We start from the raw sequence: 23,427 nt of genomic DNA, 5'->3' as shown, positions 1-23,427 counted from the left end.
TCCGAAGGAATATAATGTGAAAAGGCACTATGAAACCCAGCATCCAACTTTTACCAAATTAACTGGCGAAAATCGAACGCAAAGAATTTCCACTTTACAACGGGAACTAATAGGCCAGCAATCTATGTTTACAAAACCAATTCAAGATGCTGAAACAGCCACTGAAGTTAGCTTTGAAATATCTCGAATAATAGCGAAAACTTGTCGGCCTTTTAAAGATGGTGAGTTTGTTAAGCAATGTTTGGATATCGCCGCAAAAAAAATTTGTCCGGAAAATGTAAAGAAGTTTGAAAAAATTCAGTTAAATCGGATGACTGTTCAAAGAAGAATTACCGCATTAGCAGATAATATAGAAGAGCAATTAGCTACGAAATCGAGAAGTTTTGAGTATTTTTCTATAGCGCTCGACGAATCTACAGATATAAGTTCAACTGCTCAACTATTAATATTTTTACGAGGTGTAACGCAAAATTTTGAAGTGAGTGAAGAACTGATTGGTATGAGTTCTTTGACAAGTCAAACCAGGGGAAGTGACATGCTCAAAGCTCTTCTAGAAAAATGTTCTATAATGGATTTGGATTTAACGAAAATATCTGGAATTACAACTGACGGAGCACCTTCAATGGTTGGAAGTACATCTGGGATAGTAACTCTGTTAAAAACATATTTACAAACTAAAAACATAAATACCAAGGAATTAATGCAGTTTCATTGTATTATACATCAAGAGGCCCTCTGTTCAAAATTATTGGGATTTGAAAATGTTATGAAAGTTGTAGTACCTACCGTAAACTTTATAAAATCACGAGGTCTCAATCACCGACAATTCAAACAATTTCTCGAGGATATTGAAAGCGAATATGGTGATCTCCTGTTTTACACTGAAGTAAGGTGGCTAAGTCGTGGGTTGACACTACAGCGATTTCTTAACTTGATTGAAGAAATCCAACTATTTCTGGCGGAAAAGAAAAACGACGTCCCCGAACTCGACAACCCTGATTGGCTGTGTGACTTAGCGTTTCTTGTAGACATCACAAATCACTTGAATGTCTTAAATACGCGACTCCAAGGCAAAGATCAATTGATTTCGCAGCTATACTCTCATGTTTCGTCCTTTCAATGCAAATTGAGTCTTTTCAGGACACAAATCAATTCAGCCAATTACGGCCATTTTCCGAACTACAAAAAAATTATGGAGAAGTTCAATAAAACTGACGTCAATTTCGCTCATGTTGAAAAAATTGATATTTTGATACAAGCTTTTGAAAATCGTTTTGTAGACTTCAAAAAAGTTAAACCGCTATTGGACATTTTCAGCAATCCTTTCAACATTTCACCCGAAAATGCGCCGGAATTAATGCAGCTGGAATTAATAGACATGCAAAATGATGATAATTTAAGAAACAAATTTAATGAAGGTAATTTACTCAACTTCTACCGTTGCGTTGATAAAAACGCTTATAAAGAGTTGCGAATAAATGCATTGAAATGCGCAAGCTTATTTGGATCGACGTATATTTGTGAACAAACGTTTTCAGTGATGAAACTTAACAAAACGAAAAACCGAAACCGTCTGGCAAATGAAAATTTGGAAGCAATTATACGTGTGGCTACAAGTAATGTGGAGCCAAATATAAAAAAACTTGTTAGTTCAATGCAATGTCATGCATCAAAATAATAAAACATGAAATATTACATTGTAATGATTACATAATTATTACAACAAACATTTTTTAAAGTTATTTTATTTTTATCATTGTATTTCATACTATTTAAAAATAGAAAATTTTGTGTTAATAAATATTGTTTGTAGTGGCCCGTCCTTGGCTTATATTTTTCCCGAGTGGCCCCTGTTCCCTATAAGTCTGTGCATCCCTGCTGTACGTGGATCAAATAAATAAAAAAAGAGGTAAATTTACGAATTGTCTAAACAAATGTGATACCTATACTTCAAAATAATTAATAAAAAAATTTCACTATTACCAATTTTATGCCACTGGAAAACTGGTTTATTAGGTTAAGGTAAGATCTTAGGTATATCTACATGGACATGGTACATCTATTAAAAACCTGACAATTACAGTTTCGTGCTAAACTTTGTTTTGTCAACTTATGTATTTCGTAATTTTAATGCCTTATATTTAACAAACATTCCTCCAGAACTTAACTTTACGAGAATAATTTTGCTCCTCTCTGATACAGTATTCAGAAATATAGTTATTTTCTTTATGGAAAAAACGTGTAAATTTACTGTAGTGATTTTTAGAAGAAAAATGTTAAATAACAAAATTGTAGTTATCAATTAGAAATATTTTATGATATTTGCAAAGGGCGTTCTTTAAAAATATGAGAGCCTAATGAAACTGAACATATCACATTACACTTGTCGCCTATTCTGTATATATTATTATTATTTCTTAAAAATATTTAAAACAGACCTTAAAAAATGATAGTATTAATATGATATGACTATTAGAAAAAGAGTGTTGTTATGATGCATCCCAACAACTATAAAATTACCACGAAGAACGATTTCAGTTTCATTTCACTGTTTACTTTTATTCAGTTTGATGCAACAGTAGTTTCATTTTGTCTTCATTCTCAAACTGAATAAGTATAAACAATAAAATAGGACATACATAGCTCGTTTCTCCCAGGAACAAACCTTAACCTTCCCTTATAAGAATATATGATGCTTCTGAAGTGAAAACAAAAAATAAAATTGGATTGTTTTGCTAGAGATTAAATCGTAAATTTAATCCGTATCAGGGACTAAAACTATACTTTTAGTGCTGTACGTTTGATATATACAGGGTGTTCCGGTACTTAATACAAAAAAAATACAAATAGATGAGGCCAAAATAATATCAGTTCTTCATATAATTTTTTTTTCATACGGGCCCTCAAAGGTGAAAATTAAAAAGTTGTTTTTATTTACAATCTCTAAACTATTAACTTCAGTATGATGCAAATTTGGTGATCGATAACACATGCGTACAGCTTATTTTTGATGTTGTAAATGAAACTTCATTATACCCAGGACGCCAGGGACGGATTATGCCCAATGGTTAATAACCCAGAATTTTTGCACAGATGACGATCGCAATCTGCCTACATAAAAAATAAGTTCCTTGAAGAATTTGCCAACTATAATACCCTCTGGTTCAACTCGGTAAAATTAACAGTTTAGGAAATATTTGTGATTTTATGTCACAGTGCACATCGAGCGGCGCCTCCACCATTTTTTGTTTTTAATTTTTATTTGTGTTAGAATCGTACATATTTTTAAAATAAGAGCCTAAAAAATCTTACTGTCTGCTAATGTAATTTTCACTAACAAAATTTGACAAACATTTTGCAGATAACAAAATAGAAAAAAAATCTAAAATAAGTTAAAGTAAGCTTAGTAAGCAATTACTGTATAGTAGTAATTTAGAATACGTATTATAGTGGGGCCTTTAAGGTTTATAATTTATATTAATAAAATAAAATAATGACTTAATTACTGTAGTTTGTTAGGATATGCTGAAGATTTTAAGTTATTTTTACCTATTCGTGATGTTACTGATTGTCTAAAACTTCAGAACGATCTTGACGCTTTTGTAATTGTTTGTAAAAACAATAATTTGTTTATTAATATCGACAAATGCCATATAATCACTTTTACTTGAAATAAACATTCTTTCCTGTGTCAATATAGTATTCATGACTTAATTTTAAATCGTAAAAATGAAATTAGAGACCTTGGAGTGATTTTTGATAGTAAAATGTTATTTGATGCCCATATTAATAAACTGATATCTAATACACTTAAGATGCTGGGTTTCATTGTGAGGCAGTCGAAACAGTTCACTAATTCTAAAGCCATATTGCTTTTATATTACACATTTGTATTTAGTAAAATTAATTTTGCTTTCGTTACTGGAATGATTCAATATACATTTTTAAAAAAAATTTCTTTTAAGTGTAGACGAACTTTGAACAATGTAGACAATTTTCATAGATTGTGTGTTGAATATAAGTAATACATATTATAAGTTTAGCTAACAGGAGAGTATTAGCGGATGTTATTAACCTGTATAAAATTATTCATGGTAAAATCGACTGTGTTCAATTAATTAGTAAAATATTTTTTAATATACCATGCAGGCCGTTTAGGTCTTACGACTTATTTTTCATTCCTTTTAAGCATACCAATGTCTCCGCAAACTCTCCTGTGTGCAGAATGATGCGTTCTTATAACGATATTTGTAGCAGTTTAGATTTATTCTCTACATCTTTAGTTTCATTTAAGAGATTTCTCAAACGTATACTTCTTCTATAATATTTTTTATGCTATGCTTTTTATGATGCTTTTCTTTTATAATATTTTTTATGCTATTTATAATCTTAAAACTCTTTGTGCTGTTGTTTGATGTATGTCTGTTAATTTAGTGGATACTTTAGTGGGGTTTTTCGCCTGTTTGTGTCCCAAATGGTAAAAAAATAAATAAATAATACCTAAATAAATGACGTTTACATAAAAACTGGGCTTTTTAAGATTTCAAACTTATTACAAGATATCATTAAAACTACATATTCAAACCTAGGATTAGTTTAGGGCAAACGGAAATCATTTAATGCAAACTAATGTTTCTGTCAGTGTATACAGCTTTAATCTGGATAACTTCAGGAATCGACAGAACAGGTTAAAATAATTCATTCATGGTATAAACTTATTTCCTCAATCCCTTTTCTTGGTACTAAAAATACGTTTGAAATAATACTTTTAGCGATGATTTTCACAAACGTCAATTTATTTTGTTTTGTTTTTCATGAGTTGCTATTTAAATGAAATTTACGCGGATGGGGCGCTACACTGTCACGGATTTCATTGAATATCTCAGAAACGAGGCCAAATATTGGAAAAAAAACAAGTGACGAAAAAGCTTTAAAATTGAAACAAAAGTGGTGTGCAGCTGTTTTATTGAAATTAAGCACATTAAATACACTTTCTAAGAGGTGTAGGTTGTAAGAAGCTTATGAAAGATCATAAGGAGTGTTTGTGTTCCGAATTTTACCTCAATCGGATGAATGGTTCAAAAGTTATGAGGGAAACGCGGGAAAAAAATTCTATTTCAACGCCCTCTAGCTCCGAAACTATGTGATTTAGGAAATAAGTTTATATCATGAATGAACATTACTTTAACCTATTCAATCGATTCCTGAAGTTATCCAGATTAAACCGGAATAATCCTGTATATACAATAATATAACAATGACATAAATGCTGACAGACGTTTCTAATGTACTTATTTGTATTCAACCTTTTGAAGTGAATTCTTATTTTTTATAATAATTTAAGAAAATAGAAAATTTTTCATTAAATGAAACATTGTAAATTCACTTGGTTCTTGCTTGAAATTTATATTTCTATAATTTTTTATTAAGATTATTGTACTTGTTTCAGTACATTGGGATGTTGGACGTGCCTAGACCAACAAGTAGGGTCGAGATCGTTGCAGCTATGCGAAGGATACGAGTAAGTTTTCACTTAATCTTTATACAGCTTCTGTTACAGATTTAAATTTTTCGTTCCAGTACGAATTTAAAGCCAAAGGAATTAAGAAAAAAAAGGTGACAATAGAAGTGTCCGTAGACGGAGTCAAAGTTACACTCAGGAAAAAGAAAAAGGTGAGTCGAAGAATGACGCAGTAAGTTTTTTATTCATAAGGGAACAAGAAAATACTTTTAACGGTGTACTTTGGGTAAACGGACGTTTCAATAAAGGGTTTGAACTTTCCAAAGAAGTCTGCATTTTGCATAAGGGGCAAAGTTCTCTTGGACTTTCACGCTTAGATTTTTCTGTTTATTAAAAGTTTATGAGTACATAGAAAAATCCTGTCCTTAAATCAATAATACATACTTTTATTAAGTATACTTGTATTCACATACATATTATTCATAGCATAATCTTAAATTAAGTAAATTCTTCCATAAAGATTTATTTATTCAAGTTAAAAAATTGTATTTAGTTCAATATTATGTCATTCACTGATTGTATATAAATATACAATTTACCTGCATATATATAATCACATTATAATCTTAAATAAGTGAAATGTCTTTACATAAATAGATAGATCGTAACAGAACAACAATGTATATATAACGAATAAAATGTACACTGTAAAAAAATGCACTAATATTATTATTAATTGCATTTACTCAATAATGTATCAATTTCTATCCTCACCCGATTGAGTGATATGTTCACTCTATTAGTATGAGTACAACTGAGTGAAACTATTGCATCAGAAATGAGTGAGTTTTACTCAAATCCGAGTTACTGCTAACTATCAATTGAGTGACTTTTGACTCTATTCTGAGTATATAAAACCAATTTAGAGTTGACTTTTTCTCCAATATTATTTAAATTTAACTATTGTTGAGTAATTTTTTACCCAGACTTGGTTTATATTCTCTTTAAATTTTAATTTAAATATCATTGTATTAAAGTCATAAACTACTAAGCCGCCACAGTTGTTTTTACACAGATCTGTTCTAGAGACAATATTTTTGGTCTCGATTAAAGGAATTGGTGAACTGATCGGACGAATCGATTGCCATAACCTATATTGTACGTTACAAATACGTAATTATAGACAACAATTTAGGTATACGTTTATTTAACCAGATATTAATCGAGACTTAATAAGTATATTGTCTTTAATTATTGTAATTAAATCACTGCATTTAAATACAATTTTCACAATAATAACCAGATAAACCAATACTCAAAAGCACACCATACGCCATGCTGCCGTCCACCACGCCACGGTCACGAGATAACCTAATGGGACGATGGGAACAGACAAAGACAATGCATCTGGATATGAAAAAGGGTGAGATCACTCATTAATCAGGATATTTACCCTGATTTAGGTACAAGTGCACCAAATACGAGTTTACGTGAAGAATTTATTTAAGGAGTACCTATATTTGAGTGAAAGTACTCAGTTTTAGTTTAATCCCAAATAAGTAAAATGCCCAATATTGAGTGAAAATGTACTCAATAATTTCACTCAATGGACTCACTCCGAACCTTTATTGCTTTCACTCACACCGATTTTTTTACAGTGTATTTTTTATTTCAAAATATGTAAAGCTTCTTATGTGTGGTTCCTGGTATATGGTAAACTGTAACATTTTTTAAATTTCAGTGATGATATTGGTCTTGTAGTATTTCGCCTTAGATGAATAAACCAATTTCAGATACAGGGTGTACATAGAATGTGTAAGTAAAATATTATTTGTAAAGCAGTTACATTTTTTATTACAAAGAAGTAATTAAAGAGATTTAATTAAAATTTGGAGCGAGTTGTTTTGATTTTCCACAAATACAGTGTATGTCTTACATTATACGTAGTGATCAAAATTAAATTAAAAAATCAAGTTGTTTTTCAAATTTGGTACTTCATCATCATTATAAATTTCTACAGAAAAGCGTTAAATATTTTGGGAAATTTGAAACATTTAAAATTTACTTACTCGTATTTTGCAGTATAAACAAAATAAGACTATAAAACTATTTTGAATTTCTCTTGGAAACATTGAAAGGTACCGATTTGAAACAAGCTAAATCTTATTTGATCATTAAATAATCTTTAATATAGAAATTTGTAAATTTTTCGAGAAAAACGCAAACTAAAGGATGTTCAATATTTTAGCTAATTATGAGTACAGAATTTTAAAAATTTTTCTTCCGCAGATGAAGTTTGTTACTAATAATATATGTACTAAATTTGAAAAAAAATCGCTTATCTAAAAATTGGGTGATAATATTAAATAAAAAAATAATTTTGGCGTCATATAACTCCTCTAACATTAAGTTTTCGGAAAAGTGTCAATGGAACTTGTAGCATTTTTTTGTGTAGATTTATATTATTTTTTTTGTTATTTCTTGGCAACCTGTATATTTATTATCTAACCTCATAAATCATAAATCAAAAATAATTTTATGAGAGTGAATCAAAATTTAATATTAATTTCATACGGCTTTCTATGAATGTATAAAAATTAAAAAAAAATCTATTATAAATATCTAACTACCTAACGAATATGCCACAAAATTTGGCTATAGAAACACCAACATTCTTTATTTGGCAATCAATAGTAGATTTGCTGCTCTTTATTTAACCCCTCATTGCGGTTTGACCCATTTTCCCCTACATAGTTTTCCTATAAGACCATTTGTCACTAATAATGTAATGAAAATGGTTTATTTTTCATTAGTACATAGTAGTTTAATCTATGGTGTGCCATTGTGGGACAACTCTAGTGGTTCATTTAGAGTTTTTGTGTTACAATAAGCAGCTGTTCGTTAGCTCCCAGCAAGGAGATATTTGTCAGGTATAAGATTCTACCACTGACCTGCCTATATCTACTTGATTCGCTTCAACTTGTTCATTCCAATTTATGTAATTTGCAATCTCATGCTGATATACGTCAATATAACACTAGGCACGCTGGAAATCTGGTTGAATCTTATTCGCGTATTACCCTAACTAAACGTANATATTTGTCAGGTATAAGATTCTACCACTGACCTGCCTATATCTACTTGATTCGCTTCAACTTGTTCATTCCAATTTATGTAATTTGCAATCTCATGCTGATATACGTCAATATAACACTAGGCACGCTGGAAATCTGGTTGAATCTTATTCGCGTATTACCCTAACTAAACGTAACAAACTTACAATCAGTCTGTTCAACAAATTTGATAATTTTTGTAGACGAAAACAGATTAAAAACATGTCTCAAAAAACCTTTCATAGGTTTACGAAATTATTTCTTTTAAATCATTGTTTTTATACTGTGGCTGAATTTTTAACTTTTATGAACACTACTCAGCCTATGTTATGACTATAAATGTACCACTTAATGTACATAAATGTCAATAAAGTTCTATCTATTTTATTCTATTCTATGTTCGAAATTTGGTTTATGTTTTAATGAATTTTTCAAAACGTATGGTTTTTATTGTGCGTTACTAAGATATGCAAGTTTTAAAATAAATATCAAAACCTCATTTCAAATACATACAGGGTGTTGTATTTGATAGTAATGAAAGTAAAATAGTTGGATGTCCCTGCCCAGAAATGTTAATAAGTGCATGTAGGGAGACAGTGATTCAGAAAATTCATATATGGGAGACCCCTACAAATATGTCATCTATGAATATCACTTGCGTAAAATAATATGATGGTGTACTTGATATCTATGTGCATTGGCTATATTCCATATGGGTCAATGACACCACCGGGATATAATCTAAAAAAAGGTAGAATTAATGACCTCGAATTGGCTTAAAATATTACATATGTGCTCTTTCTGGTAGCCTTTACAATATTGCCTGGTTGTAATAAATCACATTGTATATTTAGGTATAGTTAAAAATTTCATATACCTAACCTTATGTATGTAATAATTTGTAATAATAATTTGATTAGCCCTGTTATTTGTAAATAAAGCAACATATTATTTATATCATCTATTGTTTTGACATAAAATATTCGTTAATTTTTAGCACCCTGTATCTTGAAAATAAAGCACCTACGCATGCTTATACAATGTGACCCAATTCAAATGGAAACAGTTGTAGAAAATATGTTCGATTTAATTGATTTTTTTTTTTAAAGGTAGAGCTAAAAAGTCCACACCCAACGTCGCATATAATTTTAATGTATTTTCAAGTATTAAAGCGTACTTAATTTTTTTCATTATCTTTGACAAAAATTTATAACTTTTTATTTAAAATTTGACTACGCCACTTGATTCAACACAGCCCCAATTTACACCAGGAAAATTAGCGAAAATAAAAGAGAAACTCGAAAAAAGTCCTATCTGCGAGATTATTGTAAAATTGTCTAAAGGAACATAATACAAGACATCGTGAGTCAAAAACTTTTATTAGCTAACTTTTCTATTTAAAAAAATAAGTGAGGAAAACAGTTTTTTCACTTTGCAGGGAAAACCATCAATTTTAGCGAAAAGTTACTCTCAGACAGCTTGTAGGGAGTAAAATTATCTACAAAATGAGACTGGTTAAATTAAAATCGGTTAATAAACAAAAAAGTTATTGCAAAAAAACAAGAAAAGTGCCCATTTTTTAATTTGTTTATAACTATCGCATTTATTGTTAAAATTTTATAAAACCTATGACAAGTTGAGGGTTTTGTCATACTTTAAAAGTGTGCCAAAAGTGGGCGCTGTAGGTGCAATAGTTTTCGCACAATTCTATTTGTTTATAGCGGAGGCTCCAAAAGTTATGAACTTTAAGCCTCTGTACAGACGTTAATTTTCAATCAAACATGATTCTGAAAGCGTCATTGTAATCTTAAAGACGCAATTAAGCGACCTATTAAAAAATATCACCGTTTTTTTGACATTAACATTCTCAAATTGTGCATTAAAAAACCGTGCGTTTTTCGCTTATAAACAATTTGAATAACATTGTTGCTATTTATGCTATCTCACCGAAAATAGATGCAATGGATAGCTGGCAAAAAAATACAGTTTTAAAATAAAAAAAGTGCCCTCTACGACCAACAGGAGCCAAGATAAGAATCTTTTTTTAAAAAATCGTAGCGCAATTGTTTATAAATATTAAGACTTGAATTTTTCGCAAAATAAAGTTTACGACGTAAACTACGATTTCCCGTGAATTGCATTGAAAAATGTGGAAAATTAACGACTCACGAGCCCTTTAAAGAGAAGGTACTCGCTAAGTAAACTGTCCGGCGGCCGGCGGCGTGGTGGTGGGGGAAGTGCGCGCTGTAAATTTTGCAATATCTCGGCTTCTATTCATCGTAGAAACTTATTTTTTTTTTAAACTGGGGTAGCTCGACGAAAAAATAACAATGGGGATATTTACGAATTCATAGAATAGCCCTGAACTCCAGAAAAAATGCATATTTTATAATTAATTTTTTTTAATTTACAAAAATGTCACAAAAATTATTGTTAAACGAAATATTAATTAAAATTTCAATTTCGGAATTATTTTACTATTATTAAATAAATAAATGAAGCTATCGTTCATTTAAAAAGTATTTTTTTTTCATATTAACGCAAAGTAAACTTGTTTTTCAATATTTTGTTAGCTATTTAATTACGAATTAAATGTAATCCTCACTTATTTGTTTAAATAGAAAAGTTAGCTAATAAAAGTTTTTGACTCACGAGATGAGAGATGTCTTGTATTATGGTCCTTTAGATAGATTTACAATAATCTCGCGGATAGGACTTTTTTCGAGTCAAAATTTAATTTGTTTGGTCTAATTGGGTTTGAACAAAATCTCGTGAACAAACACTCATTGCTATATAAAATTAAATTGCTGTGTTGTGTCATTTCTGTTCTTTCGTCAACGGTTTAAAAAATATATGAAATCGTAAAAAATCAAATAAACAAATAAAATATTTACAAATTTGCACTTTTTATCCATTAAATTAAAAATTATTATTTAATTTGCATGTTAACACTAAAAAAAACAAATTAGTTTAAGAAACAGAAATGATGACCGTTAGTAATAATAATTATTATAATAATACTAACTCAGTTGACGGAGTGTAGAATCTAATGCCGTAGTCATATTTTGAAGAAGAACGTCGTCAATCGATTTTTGTTGTTTGACAACAAAAAATTATGCTCTTTTGCATGTGTTCATTTAAAATCGGTCATTCATACGTAAACGTTTTTGTTAATTTGGAATTTATATTCTGTCAATATTAGTTTAGTTACTTGTGATCTTTTTAATATAGGGTGTTCAAATTTGAGTTCACTTTTTAATTTTTTAATAAAACAGATGATTTATTCGAAATAACTACATATCTTTAATGAATATTAAAGTAGACATGTTGCGGTTAATAAAGAAAAAGAATATCAGATAAGTAACCACATCTTCCAGCTCTACAAACCTTCAAGTTTTAGCAATTTTGTTCTTTTACTGCAAGAGCCCAATTAACAAATGTAGTACGCAATCCATGATTAGCTGGCAATAATTCTTGTTAACTGTATTTTGTAAGCTTTTAAGTGAAGACCCTTATGCAAAATATTGAATAAAGTGGTTTGTTTAATGCCTGATTGCTGTGAACGATGACGAATTAATGTATTTTATTCTTCAGTGACACTATCATTGACAGCTGCAATATTTTCTTATGAACGACAACTACGACTATAAATTTTACTACTTTGATCTTAAATTGAACCATTTTCTTCAAGTTTATACAGAATATTTCGAGTGGTGCTGTTTGTGGGACTATTTGTTTTTCCATATGTTGTACGATATTTTTTTCTAAGTTCTGTATAATTTTCACCATATTTAAAATAATTTTTAACAGTAAAGACGCGTTGCTCAATCGTGTATCATATTTATTATTATTTAACAATTGTCAAAAAATCAAAACCATTCTATTACAAAAAACACAAAAGGCGAGAAATTAAAAAGTTAATTCAAATTTGAACACTCCTTATATACCTCCTTGGTTATATTAACGAAGTCAATTATTTTTTATATACATATATCTTTGATGATCTGCTTATATTTATATAAATATTAATTATTTCTGTTTTCAGAGAAAACAGTGGCTGGATGATGGAAAATCGGTTATTCTGAACCATCCTATTTATAGAATATTCTACGTATCTCATGACTCTCAGGACCTCAAAATATTTAGTTATATAGCGAGAGACGGTTCATCGAACATATTCAAATGTGCCGTTTTTAAATCCAATAAAAAGGTTAGTAACATTTTAGTTATTACAGAGCAGCTGTCACACGAATAATATCGATATAAATTATGACAACCTTTTCTTGTAAGCATGATAAATTACCAATACTGCCGTGAGATGAAATTTCATTAGCTCTTCAATCTCGCATTCAAATTATTTCCTATATAACCTGTAACACGTTATACGGAAAAAGTTACATTAAAAATTTATACAGGCGTCATACTACGATTTCTTTACAGAAACTAAAGATTACTAGCTAAAAGTTCATACATTACAAAAAAACTCGACTGAAAAATTGTGTTTAACATTACCACAAATTGTTGGAATATAATTCTATGATAAAAGTTTTGGAAATTCACATAGGATTTTTTCATATTATTGATGTTTCTCATACTGTTCAATAACTTTAAGTGAAGATATCATTTACTTACCCCAGTATTTATTTATAGCATTATATTTGGGTAGTTAAAATACTGTGCTATGTTTTTACGCCACAAATGAATCTAAACATGCTTACTGAACTAGCACAGTTCTCTACATACGCGTGGTAACGTTACACTGGTGATCACATGATTGGAGCCAAATCAGGTCATGTAAATTCACACTTTTATTCGTATAAGTATTTACAGCAAGTATAGACATAAAGGATTAGAGATAACTAATTTGAAAATATAAAAGTACAACGTAAAAGATAAGAATATATGGCGAAAAAAATATATATTCGGACGTACAATTCTACACAATATATCATGTATGCTCAATTCATTTAAATTTTTGTATGTAAACACCATTAGAAATATGTTAAAAGCCTATGCGAATTTCCACAATTTTTGTCAGTGTAGTATAAAATTATTGTTAATAAAAATACTAAATCGGTAATTATGTACTTATTAAAAAAATTAGCGTTTGTTTAAACGCGATGGAGAAATCTATGTTAGTTTTACGCTAATTGTTTTCCGTTTTCATCTCGGGAAATTACGTCGAGGTTATACAATTCCGATTTAAAATTATGGCGAATGCGCCGATGATTCGTTATTTCAACAGTTTTATTTTTAAGTTTCCCGAGTCAAATAAAAACGTATAACTCAACTCAAGAGTATCTCAGTTATATCTACGAACAAAAAAGTTGAGGGCAATTAAATTATAGCCATAACTATTCACGTCTTTTTATTTATTTACTATACATGGTGTTTCAGAAAGACCTCCCGTAAATTCAGGGGGGTCTATGTCTATCTCCTCTTGTTTTCGAGTTACAGGGAGACAGAATAAAATTTTTTAAATAGAGTTTTTACGAAAATTTCCAAACGGTGCGAAATATTATTATGAAATTTGGTATTCTGAGGTTTTTAAGGGCGCCAAATACGCTGGTCTAATTATTTTTCAGATATTTCATAGGGCGCTAGTTACGCTACATTCCTATTACATTTTAGGTTCAAATTATATAAGGTTCGGTTTTTTACCATTCGGGCTCCAATTTCTAATGTACAATTTTATTTTCTAAAAATATTGTACTCTTGTTAGAACTTCCTACACTGAAAGAAATGGGCTTATTGAACTGTTTATCTAGAATAATGTGTATAGCGCATATTAAAACTTTTATAACCAATATACGACTTTTATTAAAAAAAAAGCTATCGTTTCCATACCCATTATTCAATCAGTTTAACTGGAAGGTGCTTAATACACCTTATGCATCTACGAAATAAAGGTTATAATGAATTACTTATACATTATTAGGTGTTATAGACTTTATATTCCAGTTGTATAGTAGGGAAGATTTGTTGTATAAAGACCAGTATCCGAATTTGTATATAACAATTGTATTAACAGAATTATTCGTTCTTATACTGAATATGTTTCCGTTTTTAACGTGTAAAACGCATCTTATAATGGTTAAGTGATCGTCACCTCTCGGTGCATAATCGGTTATGATCGTTGTTAAGTTATATTCATAGTCTTGTAATAATAATCATATGTCAGACCCGAGAGCGAAGTGCGCCGACTCAATAAGAAACCTGGCTATTCCAGCCGCTGATTTAGGGTTCGCCGCACGAGCTCATCCCTTCTAAGATTTCAGTAGCATGCTATGCATGAAGCAGAACGGTACTCAACTATCTTATACAGTCCACTTTTATTGTCCATACATGTTCAATCATTGTCAAAATAAACACACAAAACCACAACGTCTTTATTATCTTTACTCAAGAAGAGAAAATACAACAATCGTAAAATTTCCGACAGTCCGCTGTGCATCGACTTACACACGTCTAGTTTGATGAAAATGGACAGTATATGCACATGTTTTGTGGGATACATGATCATATCGCGTTGTGTGAAATGGAAAATTATTATGTAAGTATCTAACTGTTTTATGGCTTGTAATTGTTTTGTTTTTTCAAATGTAAATCTTGTCTAAATCTTAAAAATTATTATTTTGTAGGTCCTATTAGAAATCGCTGATGTTAAGTTTTACATAAGATGGAGGAACAGAAGGTTAACGGTGACAAAGAAGAGCATGGGTATAAAGTCAATCAACCAGAGGAAATAAAATTATATGGAAAGAAGCTCAACCTTTCTGGGGATGCTTCATTCTTAAGGTGGAAGAGTTATAGTGCAAATTCTCATGTAATACAAGAAAATACGGGTGCATCGTTGCTAAGAAAATAAACTGGACAGTTTTGGGAGCGATTTGTCATCATTTTTAATGCTTAAAAGTATGTTTTATGTATGTTTACATTAGAACCTTAGCTTGTAATTACAGTTATCCAATAAAATTTCTGAAAACTTAATGACATATGTTTTTAACTCATACAGAGTATACAACAGTTTAATACATTTATTATTATAAAACTTATAACCAGTACTAGATGTTCTAATAACGATATGGAACACTTTAATAACAGTTATTGCTATTATTTCGTAAAGGGTATAAAAAACGTTGTATACTAGTTATACAATAATTTAATAAAGAATAAGGTTTATAGTCACTATACAACTGTGCTAGCAATACGCGTTTTATATCCAATATTCACCTGTTTAACTGTCACATATAGTATAATGGTCTTATAATGGTATATAGAATTCCAATAAAGAATAAAACGCATTTCTTTCAGTGTAATGTGTGATGGTTTTCGAGAAAAAATACTTTTAATTGAGCTCTTACAATATTACGGTGAAGAAAATAAGTGACTTTTCTCAAAGCAGGCTTATGTCATAACTTATTGATGGATGTCTCATAAACAACGCATACATTCTCAGTATTATTTTAAACTCTAATTAACTTTATATCAAAATTTTAGTGATTGTTAGTGACTATACTTAGTAATGACTAATTACAGTCACTAAAATTTTGATATATTGTTAATTAGAGTTTAAAATATTACTGAGAATGTATGCGTTGTTTATGAGACATCCATCAATAAGTTTTGACATAAGCCTACTTTGTGAAAAGTCACTTATTTTCTACACCGTAATATTGTAAGAGTTCAATTAAAAGCCTTTTTTTCTCGAAAACCGTCCACATTAGGAAGTTTTAACAAGAGTACATTATTTTTAGAAAATAAAATTGGACATTAGAAATTGGAGCCCGAAAAAACCTAACTTCTAAAAAATTAGAATTTAAAATGTAATACGAATGTAGCATAACTAGCGCCCTCTATAAAATATACAAAAAATAATTAGACCAGTGTATTTGGCGTCCTTAAAAAGCCTGGAATATCAAATTTAATAAAAATATTTCGCACCGTTTGGAAATTTTCGTAAAAATTCTATTTAAAAATTTTTATTTTGTCGCTCTGTATCTTGAAAACAAGAGGAGATAGACATATAGTTCATATGACAAAAAATTCTTATTTTTTATCGTACTATCACCCCCTGAATTTACAGGAGGTCTTTCTGAAACACCCTGTCTAAATCAAGGACAATTCTGGAGGTTGTCAAAGTTTTAACAATTTTAATTATTATTAATTTTATCTACAACGGTGCGTAAGGTTACAAGAACAATTTTAAGTGTGATAAGTTATACCTTAAAGGATGTCTTGTCTTAGTAGAAGAGATCGTCAAGTATAATGTTGCCCTTGATTCGTCAATTAGAATCGTTTCCAATCCCACTGATTGTATTCGCTATTTGAGTCTTGTTTTTTTTATCGAATCCCTCTACTACAGCGGACGACTTCCATCCACCATGGCGTTTCAAAGTCATGAAATCTCTTCTGGCGTCTACCAATAGAGTTGCGGATGTCCGTCTAAAACAGTGCCTTGTGTAGGTTTCAGGACCTGGTAATTTCAGGTATCTGAGAGTATTTTTCCAATGGAATTGATTCCAACAACTTGATCCGGTACACTTTCCATTTTTGTAAAATAAAAACAGTGCATTGTGTGTTACGTGCGAAGACTTCAACGACACATATTTCATGAAATATTCCTTCTTGAGTGTAAACTACAAATGTTCTACTTAAGTGTGTTCGATATCATTGAGGATCATTTTGGCCAACCCTTTTCGACGACAGGCTCCCGCTAATTATATGACTAAGATGACCTGAAACAATAGAAACCTTTTAAAACCTTTAACATTTTGATTTTGATTTGTTTGGGATAAAGTTAAATCTTAACAAATAATAGAACAAATCCTACCTTCATCATCAAAAAATCGTCGTCCAATGCTTCCATAAAGAATCTACCCACCTCTTTTCTACCTAATACGCTGGATTTTTTAGCCCTCTTCCAAATGATTTTTTTCTTAAGACATGCTATTAGTCTAGAATTTTCAATATTTTTCGTTACACCAAAGCGAAATAGACTATTAAAGTATTCGCATTTTTTGTGGCATACCATTGTATTGGCATTGTATTCCTTTCATACCTTCCTTTAAACTTTTTTGTCAGTATGCTTCTTCCAGTATTTTTGATGCCCCTTTAGAATGGGCTATTTTTTTTTCAAAATTAATCATAAGATACAATAATAGATAAAAACAGTGAAGATAGTTTAACCACGACGTACGTTGCCGTAGGTAACGTAAAAAAATGTAACATCTAATAAAGGTTGGTCAAATTAGGATGATTTTACTGTTGTTAATGAAACAGTTGCCATCAAATACAAAATTACAGACAATGTTAAAAAGTTATAATGGCGCAACACTTTTAAAGGGTAATGTTTACAAATAAGATATTTAAAAAATGCACTGTTGCAGATAGAAGTATAGTACATAATACTTGTGACAACTGAATTTTGTACCATACTTATTTTATCATTATTGCATATTAATAAGCAATCTCAATGATTTTAATATCGAAAATGATTATTATTAATGTATTCTATTTAACATTAAAAAATCCTCTCCAAGTTTGTACACACCTTACATTTATTTGGCTGACGAACTTTACAATACCGATTAATTTGTTTCTTCACTTGTTATAAGTGTACGAAGAAGGCAATTATATTAACTTACTGAATTGAATAATTTAACGATTATCTGTTGAGACAGTAACAGCCCCTTTCATAGGCCATTAAAAGCCATCGCTGTTTAGGCATAATTAATTTTAGATAGTTCTAACACGATCGATGCAGAATTTAATTGCGCATCACAACATGGAAAAAGTGATTCGGGATAGACCAATTTAGGAGATTCTGCACTTAAAAAAAGAAGTAATCGCCTATTTTGAATACATTTAGTTTGTATTTATGCTACAATAGTTAATTTGGGATATCACAAGCCATTTGCGTTGTTTCAATTAAAACACCCTTACCCTTAACTCCATACGGATTTTTTGCCAATCTTGCTCTCATATTATGCAGAATTCGGTTCTAATGCTTTCTTATCCTTGTTATCTTTGATAAACCTTGCCGTTTAAAAAAAAACAGTTCAACATGGAGAAACATTTTTCAATGCTTCAATAGTTCGAGAAAGTGGAATGTTTTTTAGTAGAAGTCAAAAACGCCACCATTTAAACAGAGTACAAGATGAAGGGGTTATTTTACAGACAATTGAATATGAAGCGCAAATTAGCACAAGAAACTTAGCGAACTGGGGTATCGAGAAGTTCAGTTCATAGAATTATTAGAAGTAATTTATTGCATCTCTACCATAAAAAGTTCAATAGTTGCTGTCTTAGGATTTAGATAAATTCTGCCAGTATTAATTTTCACAAAATGTACTTTTCACAGGTGTGGCTTATTTCACCCGCAGGGGAATTACGAAAGTTCATAATTACCACCATTATTCGGATATCAACTTAAGCAATAACTTCTCGACATTTCCAACGAAAGATTAAAATAAACGTTTGGGTCAGCGTTATTGATAGACATTTAACTTGTCCAATAATTTTCAAATCGTCGAAATGGAAAAAGCTATTGGAATTCCTTGAAAACTCTCTTTCCTTGTCGCTAGAAAGCTTTGTTGCTTTGTTTCTAGAATTTACCACTGGACCTCAGATTACAATTTTGGTTTATTCATGATGAAGTACCCTCTCATTTTAGTGCCATTGTGAGATATTCTTTTAAATATGCATATTCCAAAATATGCGTTAATTGTAAAAATTGTACTTGTTCCTTAAAAGTCTTTGCTGAAATTGAAATTAAATATGTACCTGTTCATTGTCAAATTTGAGTGAGAAATCCATAACGTATTGACATTTTGGTCATTCTTATTCACAGTGCTAGAATACCTTACTTTGAGTACCTAATCAACTAATCATGTTTAGCACGGTTTGTCAAAGTTTAGCATGAGCAAGGAAGTTTTAAAATCTCGTGTTATACGAGGTTTGATCAGAAAGTAACGGGAATAATAACCCTTAATGTATTTAAATTGTTTACCAAATGTTGGACTTATATGAGAGATAATTGTTTTTGGAAATTTAGGGGTTATTTGATGCACCCCTATATGTACCTGTTGTGTCGGTTCCCATGCGGGACACACTGTATTATGGTTACATAGCATTTATTATTTAAAATAATTTCATAATTTTTTAAATATTTTTTAATAAAGCACCCTGTACTCGTATATGTCAAAATATTTTAGGCACGTTCATTTTATTTGCATATTAAAGATTTTTTTTTCTAAAATTCCCAGTAACAAAAATAACGAAGAATTTCAAACGAAGAAGACGCCCTATATAACGGTAATGGAAAAATCATAATTTTATTGACATGCACGTATATTACTTTGAACATTTAATGTTTTCTAAATTACTTGGCAGATCTACAAAGATATCCACTAAAATAATTAGGGTTCTAATATACAGTGAAAAATCCAATTTACGTGCAGTAAATATTTATTAGCGTATAGGTGTGTACATACTTACCACGTGCGGTCAGAAAGAACTAATGATGATTAATGAGAAATAATTCGTATATTTAATTTCAATAATTGACACAATGCCAGTTTTTATTAATTTGGTACGTGAAACGAACAAATCCTGGATTACTTTTTCCGAGTTTGCACTTAATTCAATTTCATATTGGAATCGTTATATACAAATAAATTTTGAGAAAATCGCTGTTAAATATACAGATTGAAATTAATTTGGAGAAAGTACAAGTTACTTAAACATTAATAAAGTTCTAACAGTTTAGTTTTTATACTGAAAAATATTCACATTGAACTAAATGTCTACAAAAAAAAAAACATTTTGTTTATGATTGGATGGAAAAACCGTAAAAAGTGACCTATATTTATTTTATATAGTCAACCTGTTTTTTACAGCTACATTTTTTTTAAATAAGGATAATCTTATATCTCTTTCGTTTGTACGTACAGGGTGATTCACTGTATTTTGACCCCTATATTTTTAATTAAATATAATACAAACTGTCAATCAATAACAATGTTATCATGACATTACCTGTCACTGTCACGGCCTACCTTATAACATTGTCCATGAGTAATTAGGCCTCTCACGGCCTAATTAGTGAGATTGGACCATATCAATGTCCGATCTGTCAAAATATATTATAACTAAATCTGTGAATCCTTACGTAATTGGAAAAAAGGCAGAAATGCCTGAAAGAGATCTAACAATTACAAGATATTTTAATTTCTTAATAAAAAAAACTTCTTTTCTTTTTTAATAGTATCTCGCTTATTGTTAGAGATGGGCCCAACAAATCCTATATGACTATGCTCCATAGAGAACGTTCTATCCAAATATGTATATACAGGGTGTTCCATTTAAATTAACGAAGTTAACATCCGCTTCCATTTTGTTTGGACTTCATTTGTTTTTTAAATGTCGTTTTCGAAAAATTCATAAAAAATCGTGCAACTTTTGTATTTTACATTTGTTTATAACTTAAAACAAAAAAGTTAAAGGGAGGGGGTCAAAATATAGTGAATCACCCTGTACATATTAATAATGGAATTAAAATAAAAAAATTGTTTCAAAAACAGTGTATTTAATTTTGGTTCTATAGAAACAAAACCAGAAATCAAGACGTTTATGTTCTACTTACACCAGGGGTGGCCAATCTTAGTTTAAGTTTTAGAATAATAATATTCAAAAGACTTGTAGTTTTGTATTTTTAATGCTAAAACTAGAAATAAAATATGAACATGTTTTTTACATTACTTACTGCATATTTACTTTAAACAACTTCAACTAACTTGCTGTTACAATTTTTTTGGAAAATAAGGCAAAGGATTTACCTATAATTTTTAAGAAAAAATTTCCTAGATTACTTTTGTTACTATTTTTCCCTGTGCGTTTCACTGAATGTATAGCGGTTTTTATTTTCTTCCTAGGTATTTAAAATATAACCTATAATATAATATAAAATATTCCATTAATTTTTGTCGTATAATAAGAAAAATAATCGTCATTTATAAAATAGTTACTACTTAGAGTTAGAAAACTAATTAAAGTAAAATTGTCCATCTGTTGTTATTTTCACAAGTGCCGAATTCACTTTTCAAGTAATCTCTTAGAAAATTGAATTTACTTTCTTGTTATGATAACAATATTATAAAATTAATAAATGTTTCTGAAAAAAGCAGAATTTTATTATCCAAACATTGATCTAGACGAAATACTATCATAAACCTTTAGCGTTTACATTTATTTAGGGTTTAAATATAGTTTAATTACTCATTTTCATTCGGCTAGTTTGCTCCGCTTGAATTTTTCAAATTGTTTTCAGATATAACCGAACTAAAATAGAAAGGCAAATCAGAATTGTTTTATTTCCAGGACAATTAAGTTTCATGAAACAATGCCAACTAACAAACATTGATTTGATACGTCTCTCGTAAAACTAAGGAATAACACACCGGGTGGTTAAAAAAGTGTTGTCACCAAATATCTTTGCTAATCGTCTAAAACGGTTATTGCTCTTTTTTGGCATTAATTTGTTGTAAAACATAACACGGGATAAGTGCATAATGATAAAAACTAATTTATACAAAATCGATCTGCATTGAATTTTTTGTTTGTGCCGCTAGATGCCACTATTTTAACTCGCCTGTACTATTCACTGCAGAATACTAAGCTTTGGCTGTAAAGGTTTGTCAAAGCATACTTACCTGGCGTAGGGGTTACCGTGATCAACAAGGCGGTTCCTTCAGGGTGAGGCCCTTCCATTGCACTAAGGTCGGGCTGACCCCTGCGATTATCCCTAATGCGGATAACTCGGGCGCATAATTTTTGGTAGTCGGGACTGCGTACGCGCTGTCCCGGTGCAATTTAATAAAGCATAATTAAATTACAGACCGCCTCCCTGTATATATATACAGGGTGGGTCATTAGTATGAGAAAGTAAAATAACTCCCTTATATTCGCAATACAGAAAAGTTTATATAAAAGTTGTACAGAATAAAAAACCTAAAGGACGAAATTAATTTGAGACACACATGGCGATGAGTAAAAACGGGACACGACAAATATAACATTTTTTAAATGGAACACCCTGTATATTTTTAAACATATGGATTTCTGAGAAAATTCTATATATGGCAATATAAACAGTTTAACATTTTAGTGCAGGGTTGCCAAGTTACGTAGAAAATTCTGTGAATTTTGGAAAAAACATGACTTCGAAGAAGTTGTATTAACTTTCAACTAATAACACTTGAAGCAAAAATATTTGACATAGTTATAGGCAAATGTTAGGCTATATTAGCTAATATTGATATTTTATACAGGGCATTTTTTATAATACGATCATTTTAAGAAAGTTCAAACTTGATTTTCTAAATTTTTTCAAATGGAACAGCCTGTATTTTATTGTTCTATTTTATTCACATATCAGTCCACTTCAACTTTTATTAAGTATGTTCTACACCTAAAGTTGTTAGTTTTTAAGATATAGCAACATTTCTGCTAATTTTTATTATTTTCGGTCGTACGAAATAGCTTTGGAAAGATATCACAACTTGTCAGTTCATAATTTATCATTCTATTTTGAGTTAATTTTATTAGTTAATATTTATTTGTGGTATTCTATAAAATAATAAAAATTAAGTTTTTTCAGAAATGTTGCTTTAACTAACAATTTTAGATATAGAACATGCTTAATAAAAGTTGAACTGGACCGATATGTGAATAAAATAGAACAGTAAAATATAGGGTGTTCCATTTGAAAAATTTGAGAAAATCAAGTTTAAACTTTCTAAAAATGATCGTATTATAAAAATGCCCTGTATAAAATATCGAAATTAGCTATAG

The 23,427-nt window shown here is 30.0% G+C and overlaps 1 protein-coding gene and 1 non-coding gene across 2 annotated transcripts in view; both read left to right on the top strand.

Moving 5' to 3' along the window:
- Nucleotides 1-23,427, top strand: part of LOC108906961 (capon-like protein) — a 150,542-nt gene that overhangs the window by 60,339 nt on the left and 66,776 nt on the right. The window contains exons 3-5 of the mRNA XM_018710420.2: nucleotides 5,450-5,521; nucleotides 5,581-5,673; nucleotides 12,620-12,784. Of these exons, the coding sequence (XP_018565936.1) occupies nucleotides 5,450-5,521; nucleotides 5,581-5,673; nucleotides 12,620-12,784 (330 nt within the window). The remainder of the gene's footprint in view (nucleotides 1-5,449; nucleotides 5,522-5,580; nucleotides 5,674-12,619; nucleotides 12,785-23,427) is intronic.
- LOC111691444 lies at nucleotides 22,279-22,440 on the top strand. Its single transcript, XR_002762949.1, has one exon. It is a non-coding gene; the product is annotated as a U1 spliceosomal RNA (small nuclear RNA).

The sequence above is a fragment of the Anoplophora glabripennis genome, unplaced genomic scaffold (assembly GCF_000390285.2).
Source record: "Anoplophora glabripennis isolate ALB-LARVAE unplaced genomic scaffold, Agla_2.0 scaffold223, whole genome shotgun sequence".
Classification (NCBI taxonomy): domain Eukaryota; kingdom Metazoa; phylum Arthropoda; class Insecta; order Coleoptera; family Cerambycidae; genus Anoplophora; species Anoplophora glabripennis.
The sequence above is the reverse complement of the archived record's forward strand: the minus strand, read 5'-3'. Positions and strand labels throughout refer to the sequence as shown.